This window comes from Capricornis sumatraensis, chromosome 4 (assembly GCF_032405125.1).
Source record: "Capricornis sumatraensis isolate serow.1 chromosome 4, serow.2, whole genome shotgun sequence".
In the NCBI taxonomy this organism is placed as follows: Eukaryota; Metazoa; Chordata; class Mammalia; order Artiodactyla; family Bovidae; genus Capricornis; species Capricornis sumatraensis.
In genome coordinates, this window is record NC_091072.1 from 87348142 (window position 1) to 87370760 (window position 22619).

General features: G+C 38.9%; 1 protein-coding gene across 1 annotated transcript in view; it reads left to right on the forward strand.

Annotated features, from left to right (window-relative positions):
* PTPRR (protein tyrosine phosphatase receptor type R) overlaps positions 1-22619 on the forward strand; it is a 275935-nt gene that overhangs the window by 148592 nt on the left and 104724 nt on the right. The window contains exons 5-6 of the mRNA XM_068970652.1: positions 8373-8483; positions 21053-21315. Of these exons, the coding sequence (XP_068826753.1) occupies positions 8373-8483; positions 21053-21315 (374 nt within the window). The remainder of the gene's footprint in view (positions 1-8372; positions 8484-21052; positions 21316-22619) is intronic.

Sequence of the window (22619 nt, forward strand, 5' to 3'; positions counted from 1 at the left end):
AACTGATAATATAAAAATCTCCCTTAGGGTCAAAATTCTCTGATTTCACTCTGTGTATTTTTATTCCTTAAGGAAGTTCATTTTCATATCAAAGTTTCACTTTTTGACAATTTCTTCTCCAATCTTTATGGCCTTATAATTTATTTTGACTTATTCAACAAAATGTCCAGAAGAAAAGTCATTTAGATATATTTGTCAATTGATTGCTTATTACTGAGCTGTTCCAAAAAACACCCTGATATCTTTCCTCCTCAACAGTTTTGCTTCTCATTGTTTTTGTTGTCAAAATGGTCACTTTTTCCCACTATGAAGTGAAAGTCACTCCGTTGTGTCTGACTCTTTGTGACCCCTTGGAATTCTAAATGAAATAAAGTAGCTTCCTTTCAGCTGTGCTGGGTCTTTGTACTGCACGTGGGCTTTCCCTAGTTGCAATGCCTGGACGTGTCACTGCGGTGGCTCCCCTGTTGCGGAGCACGGACTCTAGGGTGCATGGGCCCCAGTAGTTGTGGCTTGTGGGCTCTAGAGTGCAAGCTCAGTAGTTGCAATGCACAGGCTTAGTTGCCCCACAGTATATGGAATCTTCTCAGACCTGGGATCAAACCTTTGCCCCTTGCCCTGGCAGTCAGATTCTTGACTACTGAGCTACCAGGGAACTCCACGTGTGTGTGAAAGTGAAGTGAAAGTCGTTCAGTCGTGTCCATCTCTTTGCGACCCCATGGACTGTATAGTCCATGGAATTCTCTCAGCTTGAATACTGGAGTGGGTAGCCTTTCCCTTCTCCAGGGGATTGTCCCATCCCAGGGATTGAACCCAGGTCTCCCGCATTGCAGGCAGATTCTTTACCAGCTGAGTCACAAGGGAAGCCCAGGAATACTGGAGTGGGTGGCCTATCCCTTCTCCAGTGGATCTTCCCGGCCCAGGAGTCAAACCAGGGTCTCCTGCATTGCAGGCGGATTTTTTACCAACTATCAGGGAAGCCTACCATGGGATTAATATGAAATGTGGTTTTTTAATTGGAGAGAAATCCAGTCTTTAGAACTACGAATATTTCCTTTACAGTGTTTTCTAAATTTGGCACTTTTCAGATTTCCCCTACCACCTCCACCATTTTCATTCCTAAATAAACCCAGTCTCATTTTTACTTCACCTTGCTGTGTCCCACTCTTAACAAATTTGCTAGAATAAACATCATCCCAAATAAACATAATTAAATTCACAGAATCATAGAATTAGACATTGAGAGAACACATATGGGCATTTCAAAGATACAGAGAGTAAGGCCCATAGAAAGTAAGTGATTCCATCAAGGTGACCAAACAAGTGAAGTATTAAGCAGTATTTAGCATCTAGATATCTTATTCCTAGTCTATTTCCCTTTGCAGTGAAGCGCACCGCCTCTCATTATAGCAAATGTCAAGTGTGGTATAAAAAGCTTTGTTACAAGATTGAGTTTGAATCCCAAAGCCAGCATTTAAAATGTGTGTGTGACCTTGGGTGATTTAGTCTCTGTGAAATTCAGTCTGTCTTTACCTAGCATCAGCCTCTCTGAGACTCAGATTCTTCATATACTACATGAGTATAGAGAAAGAAAAAAGGAAGAAAGAAAGGAGGGAGGAGGAAGAAAGGAAAAGGAAATGAAAAAAGAAAAGAAAAAAAATTGGGTACAGTCCTCATCTCATAAACTTGAAATAAGAATAAAATTTTAAACGTAAGAAAATACATGGAAGTCATCACAGAGTAGACACTGAACAAATATAATTTGAATGCAGAATGAAAATGTATTTCATCACTGAACCATGACTGTAACAACAACCTCCAGCTGGCCTCCCTGCATTTAGTGTTGTTTTCTTCCCTGCTCTCTCCACCACCAAGCCCAACACATAAACACACACACACATACACGCACGCACATGCATACAAGCATGCACACTCACAAACACACACACGTGCACACACATACACAGTGTTTTCTTTCTTGCCACCAGAGTAATTATTCTAAAAGCAAATTCGCCCATGTCTAAACCCTGCAAGATCAAGTCTGAATTTCTGACTGTGATATATGGTTCTTTGTGTATAGAGCTTTATTATTGTTGAACAACACCTCTTTGGTTTACACTTCAGCAAATCCAAACTTAATGGGCACCAGGACACTGCACACCATTTCTTCTCTCCGTGGGCTTGTGTGTATGTTGATACATCTGCACATCTTTGGTGTTTCAAGATCAGCCCACTGTACAGTGAAGCCTTCCCCTGTGCCTCCACAGGCATGGCTGCCGGCTTTGTGTTCTCATTGAGTTTAGTACAAAGACGTATCCCCTGTTGGCCTTCAGGGCCATCTCTACACTGTTGCTCCTTGAGAGCATGTGCCATTTCATCTTCTGTGTACACAGAAGGGCCTTCATGCAGGGCCTGGCATACAGTGGGCGTAAAAATAGCCAAGAACTGGGCTAGGTGGTGTCCAAAGTCAGAAAAATAAATGCATAAGCAAACAAAGACACAAATAAAATATGATTTTTGCTTTTGGTGAGTTCTATTCATAACAGGGTGACAAGAGTCAAGCAAGGAGAACACAGGGCTACGAAAACATAACCGTACTGTGCTGTGGGGGTTTTGAGAAAAAGAGGACACTTCGTACTTCAGAGAGACCAGGAGAAGGAATCAACGTGAGCTCAGGCACCCAGACCCCTCACCAGCCCTCGCACATGACCCTGAAGAGGCTCCCTTTTATACATCAAACCAAACTCCATGCCCATAGTCCAGGCCCCTCACAGACTGACTTGCTCTGAACAACTCATCTCTAAAATTTAAAAAAGACCATTAGATTAATTTATACTGCTACCCATCTTGGGTTGGGAAGATCCCCTAGAGTACGACTTGGCATCCTGTTTCAATGTTCTTGCCTGGAGAATCCCATGGACAGAGGAGCCTGGCGGGCTACAGTCCATGGGATTGCAGACACACACAGACACACACACACACCTATAAGCTTTCAGTGAATAATTGCTTCTGGTGCTTTATTCTGCATTTAAATGACATTCTGAAGGCTTTAGGAATATGGCAGCTTAGTGAGTCATCTAGATTTGCGAACCAAGGGAAGCTCATCATACCAAAAAGTAGTTAAAATCATATATTTGAGGTGCAACACACCTCAGCCTCGTGAAGGCAAGCAGTCTAGCCTGAATGCGTCACAGAACTGTTAGCTGTCAGTAGACCACAAGCCTATACTGCATTTGAATAATGAAAGTGTATTTAATGATCAAAATATGATATTGTCTGAAAGAATTGTGGGAGTCTAACAAAAGGTCCATCTAGTCAAGGCTATGGTTTTTCCAGTAGTCATGTATGGATGTGAGAGTTGGACTGTGAAGAAATCTGAGCACCAAAGAACTGATGATTTTGAACTGTGGTGTTGGAGAAGACTCTTGAGAGTTCCTTGGACTACAAGGAGATCCAACCAGTCCATTCTGAAGGAGATTTCTTTGGAAGAAATGATGCTAAAGCTGAAGTTCCAGTACTTTGGCCACCTCATGCGAAGAGTTGACTCATTGGAAAAGACTTTGATGTTGGGGGGATTGGGGGCAGGAGAAGAAGGGGACGACGGAGGATGAGATGGCTGGGTGGCATCACTGACTCGATGGACGTGAGTCTGAGTGAACTCCGGGAGTTGGTGATAGACAGGGAGGTTGTTGCAGCCTTTCCTTCTGGCACTTCTAGAATGGGCCCAGTGATACCCTCTGACCAGAAGCTCTAACTGCAGCCAGGAGAGAGCCATCTTCATTGTTCACAGGCCCTTGCTGGGAGCTTCAGACACAAACAGTCCAAGAGGCTCTGCAAGAGCATTTGTTGATAGTTCTTTAAGTTGATAGGTATTCTGCAAATTTCCCCACTTCTTTATTCATTGTTGTGGTTCATGTATAATAAACAGCTTAAGCCTCAACCCATTCTTTCACATTTCTAATCCCCAAATTATAGCCCTGTTATGGTAACATGGTTATTATCAGAACAAAAAAAAGGAATACTGGTATTTGGGGTTTTCATCCTTTACCTTGATTACAGAACATGATGAATGCTGTCTTAAAGCATCCATTTCTACACTTTTATTAGTTACTTCCAGGGAAGGGTGTGTTTTCTTGTTGTTGTTGCCATTTATTTATTTGTTTGATTTTATTTAAATCAGAAATGACCCTTGGGAAACATAGACAAATACCAAACAGAATTCTTTTCACTTATTCATCTGTGTTTATTTCGAATTTAAGTTTCTTGAGCAACAAAGACATTTTTTCTTTTATATATTTTCATATGATACTTAGAACAGTGTAGGACCTCAATTATTGTTTAAAGATGCTCAGAAATATTGAAAACTAGACTTCCTCTTGCCTAATAAGTTAAATCTCAGGGAAATAAAATTAAATTCATTATTTTAGTTTCTATTTTTAAATGTGTTTATAAAATTAATTAAATGTCTATTGAAGCAGTATATTCTGCATTGATAGTGAAAAAAATGATTTAAGATTTTGTTGTTGTTCAATTGCAAATTACCCTAGTTTCACAGGTCTTATATTTCAAAGGAGGATGTTATCTTCTTTAAATAAAAGCTCAGGGTAATGACTGATACCTTCATGGACTGTTCACAAAGAGAAAAAAATCATACCAAATAAATATAAAACCTAATTCATGAGTTTGTTGATTGTTCCCTTAGACATTAGCCAGTTGTCTAAACAGTTATATAGTCCTAGCCATACAGTGACAAGAAGGAATACAATCAGTGTTACCATGGGTCAGATCATGCATACCAAATTGTTTACCTTGTGCATGATATGGTGGAAGTTTGGCATTTATGTAACAAAATCATATTGTTATATGATCAGTTCAGTTTAGTCGCTCAGTCATGTCTGACTCTTTGTGACCCCATGGACTGCAGCACACCAGACTTCTCTGTCCATCACCAACTCCCAGAGCTTGCTCAAACTCATGTTCATCAAGTTGGTGATACTATCCAACCATCTCATCCTCTGTCATACCCTTCTCCTCCTGCCTTCAATCTTTCCCAGTTTCAGGGTCTTTTCTAATGAGTCAGTTCTTCACATCAGATGACCAAAATATTCAGCTTCAGCTTCAGCATCAGTCCTTCCAATGAATATTCAGGACTGATTTCCTTTAGGATTGACCAGTTGGATCTCCTTGCAGTCCAAGGGACTCTCAAGAGTCTTCTCCAACACCACAGTTCAAAAGCACCAATTCTTCAGTGCTCAGCTTTCGTTATGGTCCAACTCTCACATCCATACATTACTACTGGAAAAACCATAGCTTTGACTAGATGGACCTTTGTTGGCAAAGTAATGTCTCTGCTTTTTAATATGCTGTCTAGGTTGGTCATAGCTTTTCTTCCAAGGAGCAAGCATCTTTTAATTCCACGGCTGCAATCACCATCCACAGTGATTTTGGAGCCCAAGAAGATAAAGTCTGTCACTGTTTCCATTGTTTCCCATCTGTTTGCCAGGAAGTGATGAAGTGTTATATGCTACATCTCATTAATCTGCCTAAGTCAATTAATTAACCAGCTAATTTGTAAGATTTCCATTTTATTCTTACTTTCTGTGCTTCACCTTTCTAAAAAGATATAACTCTTAAAGTCTCTGTATTATCTCTCTTAGCAATGGAGATATTTCCCAGTATTGGGGGTCAGAATTGTTTTTTTTTTTAAAAAAAGGAAATTATAATGCATCAAATTATTAAATAGGATGTAAAGAAGTCATTGCTGTCAGTATAGGAAACCACCCACCTTTTAAATAATCAAACAAAGCAAAACCCAGCAGCTGCTTCCACTGCCACAGAGTTAAAGGGAAAGTGATATGGCTGTGAAATAAGATGTAAAGATAATACAGTACGTTGGTGTGACCCGGCCGTGGAGCCTCTGAATCACTGAACCCTCAGTCCCCTGTCAAAATGTAAAAGGCATCACGGTAACCTTATACAAAGGTTAGACTGGAGATTTCGTAAATTACAATCTTATGATTTGTGGATCTTAACTACAAACTTTTTCATTTACTACCCTGCCCTTATCAAGGTTTTTAGATCTCTGTACAAATATAGTAGTGCTCAGTAGGACCAGCATGACTCAAAGGAAATATGTTTACCAAGAAAGTGCCGTGACTAAGTTCTGGGAGTTCAAAACATGTGTCTTTCTAACTAGGGATAGGGAGATGGGAGGTGGGAAGTTCGTTCCTCCATCATTACTGCTTTGGTTAAAAGAGAAATCATAATTGATTTGTCTTAAGCAGAAAAGAACATGTTGATGTTCCAGGAGGTGTTGAACTATAGCAGGAAAAAAATGAACCAAATCAGGTTAGGAACACAAAATCTCTTTTCCACCCACCTAACCACTCCTTTTTAATCCAAATTTTATATGAACTAAAGCTCAAATCCTCACACTTAAATTTGACAAGTTTATGCTGCCTACTTGAAGGCTTAAGTGCTTTGCTTTTATACCAAGCAATAGATGCTATTTAGTTGCCTGCAAAAAAAAAAAAAAAAGGCTCATTTCCATATTTATACTTGATTTCTACAAGAGTTTACTTTTCTGTTAGTTTCTAGCTATGTTTTCAAAGACATTGGAATCAAATATGGTCTGGCTAAGACAAGTGGTCACTTGAACCCAAGATTTCCTTTTTAGGAGGACATATGAGTTTCTACTTATTTAACAAGCAAGCATTTTCAGATTCTCCATCAACTTACCACTCATGTATTTTAAAAACATGTATTAATCATTTCTTGCATCTATAAATTTGCCTCTGTCTTAAACAAGGCAAAGTATTACAGTGAATTTAAGTATATTTTACAAGCAAAAAAAAAAAAGGGAAATTAAGCTACTTCAAGCAATAGAAGTCTTCCTCACATAGTTATAACCACAATTGAACTCAAAGATCCTTTCTGTTCTGTTTTGTTCAACTTGCCACCAAGACTCACTTGAGTTTCAGGATAGAAGTTTTTCATAAAATATTTTTCAAAAGGCGAATATTTCTTTTGTCTAATTTACAAACTTGGAATGCATTTTTTAAGTCTTGAAAAATAAATAACAATGATTTCAAAATTCAGACACCTACAAGAACAGGTTTTGCTGAAGGCTTTTTTTTTCTGAGACAATTACTATTTCTTTCTCAGGATTCTATAGGTTGACTAGGATCAGCTGGGTGGTTCTTCTTTTCCACATAGTATAGGCTGAAGTCATTGCAGTGGTTACATTAAGCTGGGAATTCATCTGCCTCTGGGATGCTCAAGATGACCTCTCATTCTCCAGAGCCACTCTCTTGGTGGTTTTTCATCATTCACTATCTTATTGTTCAGGGCTTTCTTCATCACTGGAGACAGCTCAACTAAAGGGAAGAAAAATCAGGCTTCAACAAAATGTAATTTTAGATGAGTGGGAGCATTCAACTTGATTTAGCTTTATATGTTTTTCCTATTTGTGGACCATTTGGTTTCCAGCTAAATTTTCTTTAACCTAAATCTGTAAATTTCACTGAATTATAAAACATATAAAATTATAATTTATATAAATTATAAAACTCCATTGCATTATAAGATGTGATATTAGTAGATGCATTTTTAAAAGAATAGGTAAAATTAAACTAAATTCCTCACTGACATTTTATTCATGCTATTTCTCTACCCTTTCACCCCTCAAATAGTAAGCTAAGTTAATAAACAAACAAATAAATGAAACTATTTTCCTTTTATTACCTATGAAATAATTTTAGATATTTTGATGCTCTCCATTGATTTCAGTAAAATATAAGTCCTAACAATTTATATGGTTAAAGTGGTACATTCATCAGATTTTGACAAATAGACTGGATTTTTAAAAAAGATTTCATGAAAAAAGGAAGGAAATGATCTCGACATTGTTGCTCTGTTTATGAATGCATCATGAGACTGCACCTGTTTCACTTTTGTTTAAAAGTTGAGAGCAGTATTACAGCACATAAATCAGGGTGTTGGTGTTGTGGGAGGAGTCTGAAAACAGTAAGGAAAGCTTCAGAAACAATTTCCTCAACACAGAAAAGAGCAGAACTCTCTCACCTACGAACCAGGTAGTTTCTGAGAGAGAGCTCGAGGGGCATCAACAAAGGCTGGGGCCCAGTATGCCATGTCGGGCATGCTTGCTCCTATACAGGACATAAAGTAGTCTTAATGTATGAGAACAGCAATCCGATGTCTCAGATCAGTTTGAGAAGCAGCTCTGGCAGCGGGGGATGTAGGTGTGTTCTACTACACTGGATGGAATCAAGCTAAAAATATGTTTAGTGTCTGATAAGAACGCCAGTCTCCTCAAGCTCTCATTTAACGTCGGACTTTCTGTTTTGCTTTCAAAGAAAAACGTTTTACAAGGGCAGCATGAAGCGGACAAAATCTGGAGCAAAGAAGGATTTTATGCTGTTGTCATTTTTCTCAGCATCTTTGTTATTATAGTAACGTGTTTGATGGTAAGTTTGTTTCTTTATATATTTTATCTTTTACTGAGCCCACCATTTGACATTACTGAATACACTGCCATTAAAAACAATGTTGGAAAGACTGGGAACAGAAGCAAGGCTCTGATCCTGCTAGGTTGCGAATATTTCACATCTAACAGCAGAGTGAAAGCTAAGGGAAAACCTATGGAATTATGGATTCTGACCTGCAGAATAAGGCTATAATTGCACTGAGGCTTTTAGTAACTTGATCAACCCTGAGAATGAAGCTTCAGAAACTGATTTACCGAGGTCACTGAAACCCTCAAAGTCGTTTAAACCTCATGGGTGCACTTTGGGCTTACTTTATTTCTTCTTTTATATCATCTTTATGCAAGTTGGGAAAAATTTTTAAAGAAATATGTCTTGGGGTAAATTTACTTCTTAATGAGTAAAAATAAGGTTTTTTTTTTTTTATTTTTAATGGGCCTTGAAAGCACTCTATGAAATTCCAGGCATGAAAATGAGATGATTATAGGCTAAAAGGCTAAACAATCCATAATCAACTAATTCCTAGGTGAAAGAATAATGTAAAAGTATAAAAGCATACACTGCAAATAGCTCTGTAAATGACAAGTTATAGATATGAAGCCTTTAAGAGTATATTTCAAAATTTTTAAAACAGAACTCCAAATAAACTGAAACACCCTAAAATAGGCAGTGCTTCTTGGTGTTGAATGAATTAACAGTTACCTTTCTGACAGAATGACAAAATATTGTTATTTTGAAAATTCTGTGATATAGCTTAAAATATTTGCAGTTTATAAATGGGTTTTAATATCTTTTTTCCTGTGTGCTATGTTCTTCTTAATTTTGCACATTTCCAAAAGGATTCCCTCCTTAGTTTTTAAATGCCCCCTGCAAAAGACATCACTCCAGTTATGCTTGCAGCAGTCAACAGTGTTGCCGTGTGTCTTAATGGGTTTTGTTTATTTGTGCTCCTTGTCCTGGGAAGGGGTTTATATTAGAAAGATTAGGGCTCAGTTTGGAAAGATAGAGGCTGAGTGGGTCTAAACTTGAAGGGTAAAAAACAATTAAGGCCTTAAATAGGCTAAAGATTGGCATATTTCCTAGAATCTAAGCTTTAGAAAGTAGCAAGTTTCTAGTCACCCTAGAGTTCCCATCATCATGAATTCAGAAGCATCTCCTATGGGTCAGGCAGTCAGAAAGATTTCTACAAATTGTGACATGATCAACAAAAGAATAATTTAAGAATAAGAACACAGATTTTTATAGCTAAATAGTGGAGGTTACGGGTAAAAAAATTTAATGAATTTGGAGGTTTTATGGAAATTTTGACAGACACCTCTGGACATTTTTTAGGTAGTATAGGATATGGTTTCTTGTTATGGTTAATTGTATTTTAAAATATGTGGTTCTTTTTTTTTTTTTGTAATAGAGGAAATCTCAAGTGTTGTCCTCTATCTTATAAGTCACAATTACAGTATTTTTCTGCTGGGAACATTGGAAGGAAAGGAAAATAGAAAGGGATACAGAGAGATTCAAGTGGAGATTGTATCATGTCTGACTCTTTGTGACCCCATGGACTGTAGCACTGATAGATCAGTTGGTAAAGAATCCACCTGCAATGTAGGAGACCCCAGTTTAATTCCTGGGTCAGGAAGAACCCCTGGAGAAGGAATAAGCTGCCCACTCCAGTATTCTGGGCTTCCCTTGTGTCTCAGCTGGTAAAGAATCTGCCTGCAATGCAGGAGACCTGGGTTCGATTCCTGCGTTGGGAAGATCCCCTCGAGAAGGGAAAGCCTACCCACTCCAGTATTCTGGCCTGGAGAATTCTGTGGACTGTATAGTCCTTGGGGTAACAAAGAGTTGGACACAACTGAGTGACTCACTTCACTTCACTTCACTTCAGACTGTCGCCCCTTAGGTTCCTCTGTCCATGGGATTTTTAAGGCAAGAATACTGGAGTGGGTTGCCATTTCCTTCTCCAGGATCTTCCCTACCCAGGGATAGAACCTGCATCTCCTGCACTGGCAGGCGATTCTTTACCACTGTGCCATCTGGGAAGCTGCCTTTTTCCGGAAGTAAACACTTAAGATCCAGAAGAGCAAAGTCAAGGGTGAAAGGAAGAAAGTGGGAAAGCAGATTCCTGAGCAGCTCGTGAGCACTAGAGGGCTGAGGGAGTCAGAGCAGAGGTTGCTATTAACTTGTTAGATATGCTTCAAATTCTGTATCTCTAGCTCAGGGTGGATCCCCATGTATCCAGCATGATTGGATAAATTCCCACCTTACATATTGGTCTCCAGTAGCAATAGAACCTGTAGTCACCACACATTAAACTCCCTGGGGCCAGGGAAAAACTGACCCTTCTTTTCCCAATAGCTGCAAAGCATCCATGTAAAATTCAAAACTCTAAGTCTGCTCCAACGTTGCTGGAAGAAACCGAGAATGAAATGTTTCAAAAGTGTGTAGGCAATTGCTCCCTTCAGGGCTGGTAGGTAGATTCATCAATTCATTCAATCCAGGAATTCCTGCAGTGGGTTCACTGTGAGCCTGTTGGACCTTTGGGCAAAGGAAGGAACAAGATAAGGTCCCTGTGCTCATGGTGCCTATTCTCCAGAAGACGACAGAGACAATAATTAAGTTGCTGTTTTAAAAAAATTAAATAGTGTTCATATTCTATGATTCCTAGTATATGACATTCCGGCAGAGGCAAAACGATAGAAACAGTAAAAAGATCAGTGGTTGTCAGAAGTTGTGGGGGAGAGATGAGTAGTTAAGACTTTTAGGGCAGTGAAACTTTTCTGTGCGATTTTACAGTAATGCATACATGACATTATGGATTTGTCAAAACCCATGGAACGTACAGCATCAAGAGTGAGTGAGCCCTACTCTACGTTCTCGACTTCAGTTAATGATAACATATCAATGTTGAGTTAATTAGTAACAAGTATGCCACACGAATACAAGATGTTAGTAATAAGGGAAGTTGTTGAGGGAGGTGGGGAAGGGGGCAATATGAGAGCTCTGCTCTCTGCTCAATTTCTAATAAACCTAACACTGCTCCTAAAAAATAAAGTTTGCTTATTTTGTAAAGAATCAAAAGCATTAAGTGCGATGAAGAGCTCATGGTGAGATAATACTGAGTGAGTGGAGCAGAGCAATCAAAGACAACTGAGATATCTGAAAAAGTAGGGACAGGGCCTCCCTGGCAAAGGATGTGACAGGTGGAGCATGGAATGGAGCAGCTGAAGCTGAGGGAGGAGTCCTCTCTGGCTTCCAGGAGAAGGGCAGAAGCTGTTTCAGACAGAGCTTCGATGTGATCTGATTTGTGGATTTAAAAGATCAGAGTCTCTGCTAGTGGAGAGTGGTTGGGGATAGAACTTGGGGTGAAGTGTTGGAGCAGGTATTGTATTAGCCTGATGAGAAATATGATGGTGGCCCTGAGTTAAGGGGTGGGGGTAGAGATGGAGAGGAGTGAAGGATTGGGATTTATTTGTAGGTGGAATTGAAAAGACTTGCTGTGTACTGATTCTCTGGGAGGAAGAAAGAGAAACGAAGGATGACTCCCAGGTTATTTGACTGACAATCTGGATGGTTGTGTTTCCATTTCCTGGGAGAGGAATCCATTCAAGATGGGGAGGAGTGAGACAGAAGAAGCCCTTTTGATTTGTATTCCAATAGATTTTGAATAAATGAAAGAAAGTAGTAGAATGATATGTTTCCAACAGGATCTTCCATTTAAATGTGAAAGGGTCACTTTAAAAAATAGCAGGGGAATCAGCAGTATAGAAAGGAATTAATATTGATAGAACAATAACTACTACCTGTTACACAGTAATAAAATGAAGTTAAGTTTATCTGATACAACTTAACCACTGACAAGTTTACATGGAAGACTGGTCAAATGCGATTCTCTAAAATAAGCTTATCTTTGTGCATGTTCAAGTGTTTTTGATAATGATCTTGATTTAAAGCAAGTTTTTCCCTTGGATCTCTCTGTAATAGTTACACTATCACTCTTGCAACTTTCAAACAAATATATTCTGGTTTCTGTTTCCCATAATTTTGTTGATTCCATGGCAAAGGAAAAGATATAACTCAGAAATTTCCCTCTGGCATTAATTATATTTATGAAAGATCAAATGCCATTATTTGTGTCCAAGCCTTCCTCATATCATAGAAATAAAAAGCATGTGGTTTTATTATGAAATTATATAGGTAAATTGCTGTCACGGAGGATTACATGCTCTGTAACAATAACATAAGGCTTGGCAAAATTTTTGAAATCTGGCATATTGTTTACTTTCCTTAAAATTAAAAAAAAAATGTATGTTGCCAGGCATAAAATTAGACACACATGACATTTTCAAATGTGTGACTTATTTAGCACCTCTCAAATGTGAACGCAGAGTGGGTGGCACAGCAAATAGACAAATACAATTTTCCAGGGGAAAACGTGTGGGCAACTTCCAATCCATTCAGTCTGTTTTAGGTGGAGGAATATATTACTGAGAAGAATTAGTTCTTAAACTGGAATAAATAATAGAAAGAATGCAGTTTATCACCTTCATTACATCTCCAGTGCACTTAGAAGTTTATTAACAAGTGCAGAAGTATTTATGGAGTTAGGTAGAGCTGTCTACAGATCAGATTGCTACTGGAAAGCAATTTTATTTTCCTGGTTTTTGGCTGTGCTGGACGGTCCTTGCTGCATGAAGGCTTCCTCTAGCTGTGGCGAGCTGGGGCTGCTCATCATTTCGGTGCACTGGCTTCTCACTGCCAAGGCTTCTGCTGTTGCAGAGCACAGGTTCTAGATGCTCGGGCTTCCGCAGTTGCAGCGCGTATGCTCAGTAGTTGTGGCACACAGACTCAGCTGCTCTGCAGCACGTGGGATCTTCCCGGACTGGAGACTGGATCCATGTCCCCTGCATTGGCAGGTGGATTCCTGTCCACTGCACCACCTGGGAAGACCTGGAAAGCGATTTTAGAAAACACATAAAAAGTAGATGCTTGGGACAATAAAATCTCTGCCTTGTTAGCCCCATAGAAGAGCCATCAATATGTCATTGAAAATGTTTGTCTAGTCATGATCTTGGTAGTGGACAAAGGAAGCTCTCTGTTGGACTACCTAAGATAGCCTGAACATCACAAAGAAAACACATGTCGAAGGTGAACATATATAGCCACACTTTTCTAATGTTATATGTAATTCCTAGTGGTTCAGGAAATGGGACTAGATTCCGAGCTGGAATGCTTTGGTTACAGAACCACTTTCCAAAGTAGACATGTCTCTCAAACTAATTTTCTGGGTTTTTTTTCTGTATTAATAGAAACCATTCAGCTCAAAATACAACCCTCTCAATAATAACAAAAATAATATAACAACCATAATAACTAGTTTCTTCCAGGCAGTACTAACTGTACTTACTGCCTGGTACTAAACAATATATTTTTAACACACTTCATTGACATACAAAAAGCTGTACATGTTTAATGTAAACAATTTGATGAGTTTGGAGATAAGTATACACCCATGAAACCATCACCATAATCTATGTCATAAATGTATCTATCAGCTCCAGTAGTTTCTCTTTTCCTTTTTATTTATTATTATTTTGTATTGTGATAAGCACACTTAACATAGTATCTGTCCTCTTAGCAAATTTTTAAGTATACAACAATTTATTAATTATAGAGTTTATGTATAAACACAATGTATTTTAGTTTCCTAATTTTACTGACAAGGAAACCAAGATTCAGAGAAGATAAGTGGCTTGACCAAGAACAAGCAGTATGTGGATATATCTGTGTGGGTGTCTGAGAGGAGAGGTTGGAATTCAAATCCAAGTCTATCTGGATTAAAAGTCTGGGTTCTTTCCCGTATTTTATATGTAAAGGGATCACACTGTAGTTTCTTCCAATCCTGTCACTCTGTCTTGTGAACATCTATTTCTGGCCACAAAGGAGTCTAGAAAGCAATGACAATGTCTGTGTTAATTAGAGACATTCAACTCAGGCAGACGTAATAAGTGCATACTACCATACCTGCTGTTGACACGGCTCTGTTTTTACACCTAGTGTCTGGTACTGGACATGATTTTTACACATCTGTCTCTTCTGGAAGCCTGTGAATTCCCAGAAGCTAGGACTGGGTGCTATCTTTGCCCCCACAGTGTTGTTTCTGCAATGTAGTAACAATTGATTCACATTTTATTCAACTGAAAGAAATGAATAAACTGTTTTAGTACTAACTATAAACTACTGCAAAGGAGACATGCTAGGACTGTTAAGTTGGTGGCATGCTCTTAAGATCTGAATATATTTTAATCCAAACAAATGTTTTGTGTGTTAGTCACCTATGTGTTTTTTTTATTGAAATATATTTGACGTCTAACATTGCATAAGTTTAAGCTGTACAACTGAATAAGATTTTTTAAATGAAAATTATAAGCTGCAAAGTAACTTTATAGGATTATTTTAAGCTTCCTCTCATTGGTTTCTCTGGTTGTCTTCCTCCTGTTATTTTTTTTCCCCTGCAATAGTTTTGATTTTTATAGATCCTTTCATTCAATATTCCATTCTCTTTCTTTTTTCAAATGATCAAATGAGTGTGTTGATAATCCCAAGATTTAAACAGCAAGTTCTTAAAGGGAAAGTTATATTGACTTGCCATTCCAACGGCAAGCTTTTAGGTGGAGTTTGAAAACACAGTGCATTCATATAGAGAAACATGCATATGGTATATTCCAGATCTCAATCTGCACAGAGAAAAACTTCTGACAACACTTTTACAGAGGCTTTGGGAAAGAGGTGGGGAGGAAGATCTTTGGGGATTTAGAAGACACTGTAGTGGAGCATGATTATAGGCATACGTCAGGAAGCCTGGATTCTAAACTTCATTTCTAACTTGCCATAAGTCACTGAACCACTCTGGCTTTAAACGTGAAGTGACTTACTATACCAGGTGATTTTTAAGGTCCCTTATACCAGTTCCTTGACAGCAGCACTGCTGACTTGTTGGCCTGGATAATTCTATCAGGAATGGGGGTTGTCCTGTCCACTGTAGGGTACTTAGCATTCTCTCCAGCCTCTGCCCACTGGAGGCCAGTGTCACCCTGCACACACCCTAGTGCACGCTGTACGTGTGTGCATGCTAAGTCGCTTCAGTTGTGTCTGACTTTTTGCAACCCCCTTGACTGCAGCCCGGCTGGCTCCTCTGTCCATGGGATTCTCCAGGCAAGAATAGTGGAGTGGGTTTCCATGCCCTCCTCCAGGGGATCTTTCTGACCCAGGATCGAACCCGTGTCTCATGTCTCCTGCATTGGCAGGCAGGTTCTTTACCACTAGCACCATCTGGGAAGGCCCAGTACCATGACCAAAAGAGGTTACCAGATGTGGCCAAGTCTCCCAGGAGTGCAAGATTCCTGCTGGTTGGGAAACACTTCTGTAGAGCTTAATTCCATGACAACTGCTCTATAGGCCAGGTACCAACCTCTCCAATTCTTTTCACATTTTGTCAGACAGACCAGCTCTCTCCGTTAAATATTTAAACAGTGTCTTAGGAGTATTGTATATTCTCCAGGTTCTGCTTCCCCTAATTAAAGATGTAGAAATCAGTTTTTACACATACTACACAGATATAGATTTAAAAAGTGACCTCTAACTGGAGATGAAGTAAAGAAATGATTGTAAAATATGTGGCAAGGTTCACCACCAAGAACATAAGCTTGTGAATGGTATAAAAGGACTTTGAACCAGAGTAATTTTCCACTAACACCTGTCGTGGAAGTAGGGAGAAGGCTGACGTTTTCTTGGCTTTCTCATTTCCATTTTAAAAATATTTATTTATTTATTTGCCTGTGCTGAGTCTTTGTTGCAGCAAGTGGGATCTTTACTTGTGGCATATGAGATTCAGTTCCCTGACCAGGGATTGAACCTGGGCCCCCAGCATTGGGAGCTCAGAGTCTTAGCCACTGGCCCACCAGGGAAGTCCCTCTCATTTCCGTTTTTGAAATATCCTTCTCCAAAACTCTAATGTAAACAGGCAAGTGAATATTTCGATTTATGTATTATAAGTGAAGTGAAGTTGCTCAGTCGTGTCCGACTCTTTGCGAGCCCTGTGGATGGAGAAACCATAGGATTTTCCAGGCAAGAGTACTGGAGTAGGTTGCCATTTCCTTCTCCAATATGTATTATAGTTGACTGTGAAAAAGCTTAGAATATACAATATATGCATTATCCTTGATTAAATAGATTTTTGTAAATATATGTCTGTTTCTTTTCTCATTCAGGAGAATAAACTTACTATTAAAAAATAAAAAGCTGTCTCAACTTAAATTCTAATTTCCTCATCTTTTAGTAATTATGTATTTATCTTAATGCATACATGTCATCTGATTGATATTGTTCTATTGGGGGTTTTGTTTGTGCAGAATGTTGACAAAGTGCTTTTTGAAGGTTATAGAAACTGAAAAGAAGCAGCAAGTTGAAAAACATCTCCCCATCCTTAGGCATTATATTCAGTATTTTCTATCCTACAGAAAGTAATTACATGCCACTTAATATTAGACATCTTTTTTCCTCATGCAATAATATTTGTCACAGGAATATTTAGAACCCATTGTTTCAAAAATTCAAGATTTAGCTTTACCGTTCCATAGTCAACTTTTATACCACCAGTATAAAAGTTACCACATTATACAAAAGTGAACTGACATAAAAGGCAAGAAGGACTCTCCTTAATTTCCTGGCAGTTTGATTTATAATACACATTTCTAGTTATACCTCATTTGTGCATAGTCCTTTTCCTTAAAAGAACTTTCTTTTTTAATATTTTTATTTATTTATTTATTTGGCTGTACAGGGTCTTCATTGCAGGATCTGGGATCTTTAGTTGCAGCTTGTGAACTCTTAGATGCAGCATGTGGGATCTAGTTCCCTGACTAAGGATCAAACCCAGGTCCCTGGCATTGTGAGAGTGGAGTCTTGGTGACTGGACCACCAGGGAAGTCCCAGAGAGAACTTTCAGTGCACAAAGATGTACTCTTAGATTTGGTGATGTTCAAACCCATTGCTAGAATCACATGGGCAGCAGATGTGATTTCAGAGTTGATCTTTAAGAACGATGGTGTGGCAAAGAGCATGCACATAAGCGGTGGGAAGTGATCAGTCCTTGGAAGCAGAGGGGCCTTGAGTTTGGCTCGTCCACAACTAATTGCTGACTTTGGAGCAGCCACATTAGTTAGCTAAACTTCAATTTCTTTCATGTATAATTAGGTCAGAAGGATCTCTTTTTTTAATATATAAAACCTGTATGTATGTTATTGAACACACTGATAATGTTGCATTTAAGAGCTGAACATTGTGAACATGTAAGTTAAGAGAAGTGAAGTCACTCAGTTGTGTCTGACTCTTTGCAATCCCATGGACTGTAGCCCACCAGGCTCCTCCGTCCATGGGATTCTCCAGGCAAGAATACTGGAGCAGGTTGCCATTTCCTTCTCCAGAGGATCTTCCTGACCCAGGGATCAAACCCAGGTCTCCCGCATTAGAGGCAGACGCTAAAGCTCTATGGGATGCTAGTATAATCCTCATTTTATTAGTGAGTGATGCCCCTCAGGTTGGGACGGGTCAAGAAATGAATGTGCCCAATGACCCACAGCTGCAAGATACAAAAGAGAGAGAAACATCAGGAACAGAGTTTAAGTAAGTCTTCCAAATTAATGTTGTGACTTGGGAGTAAAAAGTTTGAATCCTAATTTCTCAGCTTCTGCTATCATAGAGGTCTTCTCTAGATGTGAATCTCTACCATAATTTTGTGCAGTAAGGCTGGAATGGTGGCGACCTTTTCTTCCTTTTGTCCCAAGCACACAGGTGGGTGGGACAGCTGAGGTTCCAGACTCCTTAGAGGAGCCTGTAGCCAGAGAAAGAAGGAGGTCATTCTTTGCTAATCTCCTAAAGTCCTAACCTCCATTCCCTCTGTATCCCTAACTAAAAATATATTCATTCATTTTTTTTTTAATTTCGTTGCCCTCCTCCAACTTATTTCTTGTTATTACAATCTGAGATGTTGGAACTACATAAATTTATTTTTCACTCTACATTTAAATAATTCCAGGGCTCCCTTTCATATTACAATTTCTATTTCCTCAGTTCTTCATTTGGAGTCATCTCTCTCATGACTCTGAGTAAAGTTTTTTCAGGAAGGGTAGACAGGTAATCAGAGAAGGCAATGGCACCCCACTCCAGTACTCTTGCCTGGAAAATCCTATGGACGGAGGAGCCTGGTAGGCTGCAGTCCATGGGGTCACTAAGAGTCGGATACGACTGAGCAACTTCACTTTCATTTTTCACTTTCATGCATTGGAGAAGGAAATGGCAACCCACTCCAGTGTTCTTGCCTGGAGAATCCCAGGGACGGGGGAGCCTGGTGGGCTGCTGTCTGTGGGGTTGCACAGAGTCAGACACGACTGAAGTGACTTAGCAGCAGCAACAGACAGGTAATACGGAGAAGGCAATGGCAACCCACTCCAGTACTCTTGCCTGGAAAATTCCATGGATGGAGGAGCCTGGTAGGCTGCAGTCCATGGGGTCGCTAAGAGTTGGACAGGACTGAGCAATTTCACTGTCACTTTTCACTTTCATGCACTGGAGAAGGAAATGGCAACCCACTCCAATGTTCTTGCCTGGAGAATCCCAGGGATGGGGGAGCCTGGTGGGCTGCCGTCTATGGGGTCACACAGAGTCGGACATGACTGAAGCAACTTAGCAGCAGCAGCAGACAGGTAATATATCTTATGAAACCTTGCATATTTGAGAAATTGTTCCTGCTGGCTTTATTCACATGAGTAACAGTTTATCTAGGTATGGGATTCATATATCCTCTCTAATATGCATTTTTTCTCAAAATCATAAAAATTGCTCCATTTTCTTCTCGCATTAATCGAAATACTTTTAAAAAAAAACTAAGAACTTTTTTCATTCCATATCCCTAAATTCCATAGAAACAGGATACAGTCTATTTTGTTCACAGTGGAATACTTTGTACTTCACACAAGGCACGGAAAAATAGTTTTGGATATTTGCTTCTCTCTTTTATTCTGGTTTATCATTTACCATAACTCTTCTCTGAAGTCCATATCCCATCTTTTCTCTTGTTTTCATCTTCGTTTCTCCTTTGCTGTAGATTCCATGCAGACTCTCAGCTTTGTCATATCTACCACTGATTGTATTTTCTGCATTGTCAGTTCTGTTCTTTATTGCTTAAAAGATTTATGCCCTGCTGCTGAGTTTTCAGTTCTTTGAATTCTTTTCTTCTTAATTTCAGTCTAATACCTTCTCGTCTTAGATTGTTGTGTTTTTGTTTCATCCTGATTCTTTTTTTTATAATTGAAGTAGAGGAGTTATCATCAAGAAAGGAGAAAAAACTATGAAACCATTATACTGTACATTTTAAACTTTAAATGTATACAATGTTATATGTCAACTATATCGTAGTAAAACTGAAAAAACTATATTAATACATATAAAATATAAAGTTAATATTTTTAAAAGAAAAGAAAAAAGGGGGGACAGGGGCTTATAAAAAGGAAAGCCTGAGGACAGGAAGGACAAACCTTGCTCACTTCACAATTTGGTCCACTGGCGTGTCCCAGCAAAGTCAATCCCATTCTTTTAAAAGTTTTAAAACTTTCTGAATTGAGTTAGCCATTCCAGAAAGAACTCTGAGAATGAAGGAACATAACACTTTGGCTTTTTTCCAACACATATTAAAAATTTAAAGGAGCAAGAAGTAAAACAGAAAATTCTGATTGTCCAAATTATCCTTTAACATGTGCCCTAAAATTTAATTTTTTCAAGTATTTATTAGATACTCAATATGTGACTAATGCAGATATTTACCCACCGTAAGAACTTGTGGCTTATAGCACTGCTATGCTTTAATTAATACTTTATGAGACTTCCTTCTTACACATTGTAGTGGTTGCAGATCTCTCTATAAATGTCATAAGTCTGTATATCATGGCTATTCTTTCTATACGTTTTCCATGTCAGTCATTTTAAATTAGAGTTTACATGTGATCAAACTGACATTGTTTATAAAATTAGCCATATTTGCTTTCGAGTTCTATTTGAAAAGCAGAGTCATGTATATATATGTTTAATATGTTTGTACTCCTTGTGAGTGCATGTTTTCTGAGTCACTTCAGTCGTGTCTAACACTTTGCAACCCTGTGGACTGTAGTCCGCCAGGTCCCACTGTCCATAGGGTTCTCCAGGGAAGAATACTGGCATGGGCTGCCACTTCTTCCTCCAGGGGATCTTTCTGACCCAGGGATTGAACTCAAGTCTTCTGCATTGCAGGTAGATTTTTAAACACTGAGCCACCAGAGAAGCCCTTTGCACTCCATAACTGGAAACAAACTGTATCTTTTTGAAGAAAATCTTCAGTAGTATAAAACTGAGAAATCATCCTAGGAAGCTTTGCTCACTTACTTTGGCTTGTCTTCTAAGTTGGGATGGAGATCATATTCTGTTGTTGAAAAACTGATGGAAATTCTTTGTATCTCCTTCCATAGATTCTTTACAGATTAAAAGAAAAATTTCAGCTTTCCCTGAGACAAGATAAAGAGAAGAATCAGGAGATCCACCTATCACCCATTGTGTTACAGCCTTCGCATTCTGAGGACAAGACAGCCAACAGCATGGTCCAGCCTGAACAGGCGCCAAAGGTACTGAGTGTGGTTGTGGACCCTCAAGGCCGATACACTCCTGAGATCAAAGCTACCACCTCTGTCTGCCCTTCTCCTTTCAAAATGAAGCCCATAGGACTTCAGGAGAGGTAAGAACTTTTTCTAGATTCCCCTGACAGGCTGCTTTTTTTTTTTTTTTTTTTTTTTGAGTATTCCTAACTGAGAAGGATAGAACTAGAGATGATTGGCATACTGGGTAGAATCGTTCACCACCAAATGAACACTAGGAGGAAGTGGTTTTTCTTGTCCCCTAAAAGAGTCTAGCTGTGTTATCAATAATCTTTTAGTCACATCTGATTTTGATAAGACTTGGGTCTGGTGTAGACCCAAGTCGAGTCTTCTTCAACTACAGGACAGCTTCTATAATAATTTATTGAGTGCTTTTAAAGGCCACTGTTCACACATAACACTATCATGTTTAATTGTCATCAAAACTCTGGTAGATAGAAGGTATGGGAATAAGAATATTTAATAGATATAATAGAGTATTTCCCACCAAAGACCACATTCTTATAGGAAGGTAGAAAGAGTCTATACTACAAATAAATTTTTATAAAGTTTTATCTCTGCTTCCCTTGAGCCAAACAAACAGTAAATATCTCAAGCTTCATGACGTTATTTTTGTTGTTTACCTGCCTTTGTGATATACTTGTACTGGTACGTTCCCACTGAAAGCAAATTTAAATAGGAAAACTAGAAGATGCAAAATATTTAAATGAGGGGCTAATTCTTTGCTTCCTCAAAATATTAAGTAAAGCTTTCCCATGGTATGTCTTAAAATAAGAAGCTTTGTGCTTACGTTTGAAATATGATTGCTATTATATCCAACACTGCACATTAGGGTGGTGGGGAACTGAGAGCTTCTCAAGGTTCATTCTCCCAGTTTCGTCCTCCGCTTGTTTCCCTGCGTCTCCATTTTCTATCACTGTCCTGATTGTTGCCTTAGGTTTTTAGATCATGTATGTAAATTTTGATTGTATTTTTTATCACATGCACACACATATACCCCATATTTCAGAAAATATAGTTTGGAGCTTTAAGAACTGCAAAAGACCAAGTGGGTAATTCAAATTTCTTTGAAAGTATTATCAAAGAACAATAAATGAAGTGAAAAGAAAGGAGTTTGTTGCAGTGATTGCCAGAGTTCTATTAAAGAGTACTGTGACTCCATCATGGAAGGGAAATGGAGAACAATTAAGTCATTCTTCCTACCTCCACCCCCAGAAGACTTGGTTTCCTTATGAATCTACTTGGGTCTACATGGACCATTCTCTTACTTAGATGCCACCAAATTGCTGTCTGGGTTGCAGTCTTAAAGGGCAGACAAGATGAACTTTCTCCCTAAGGCCAACGGGAAGAATGACTCCAGACCCAGCTCTGCCATTTCTGGATT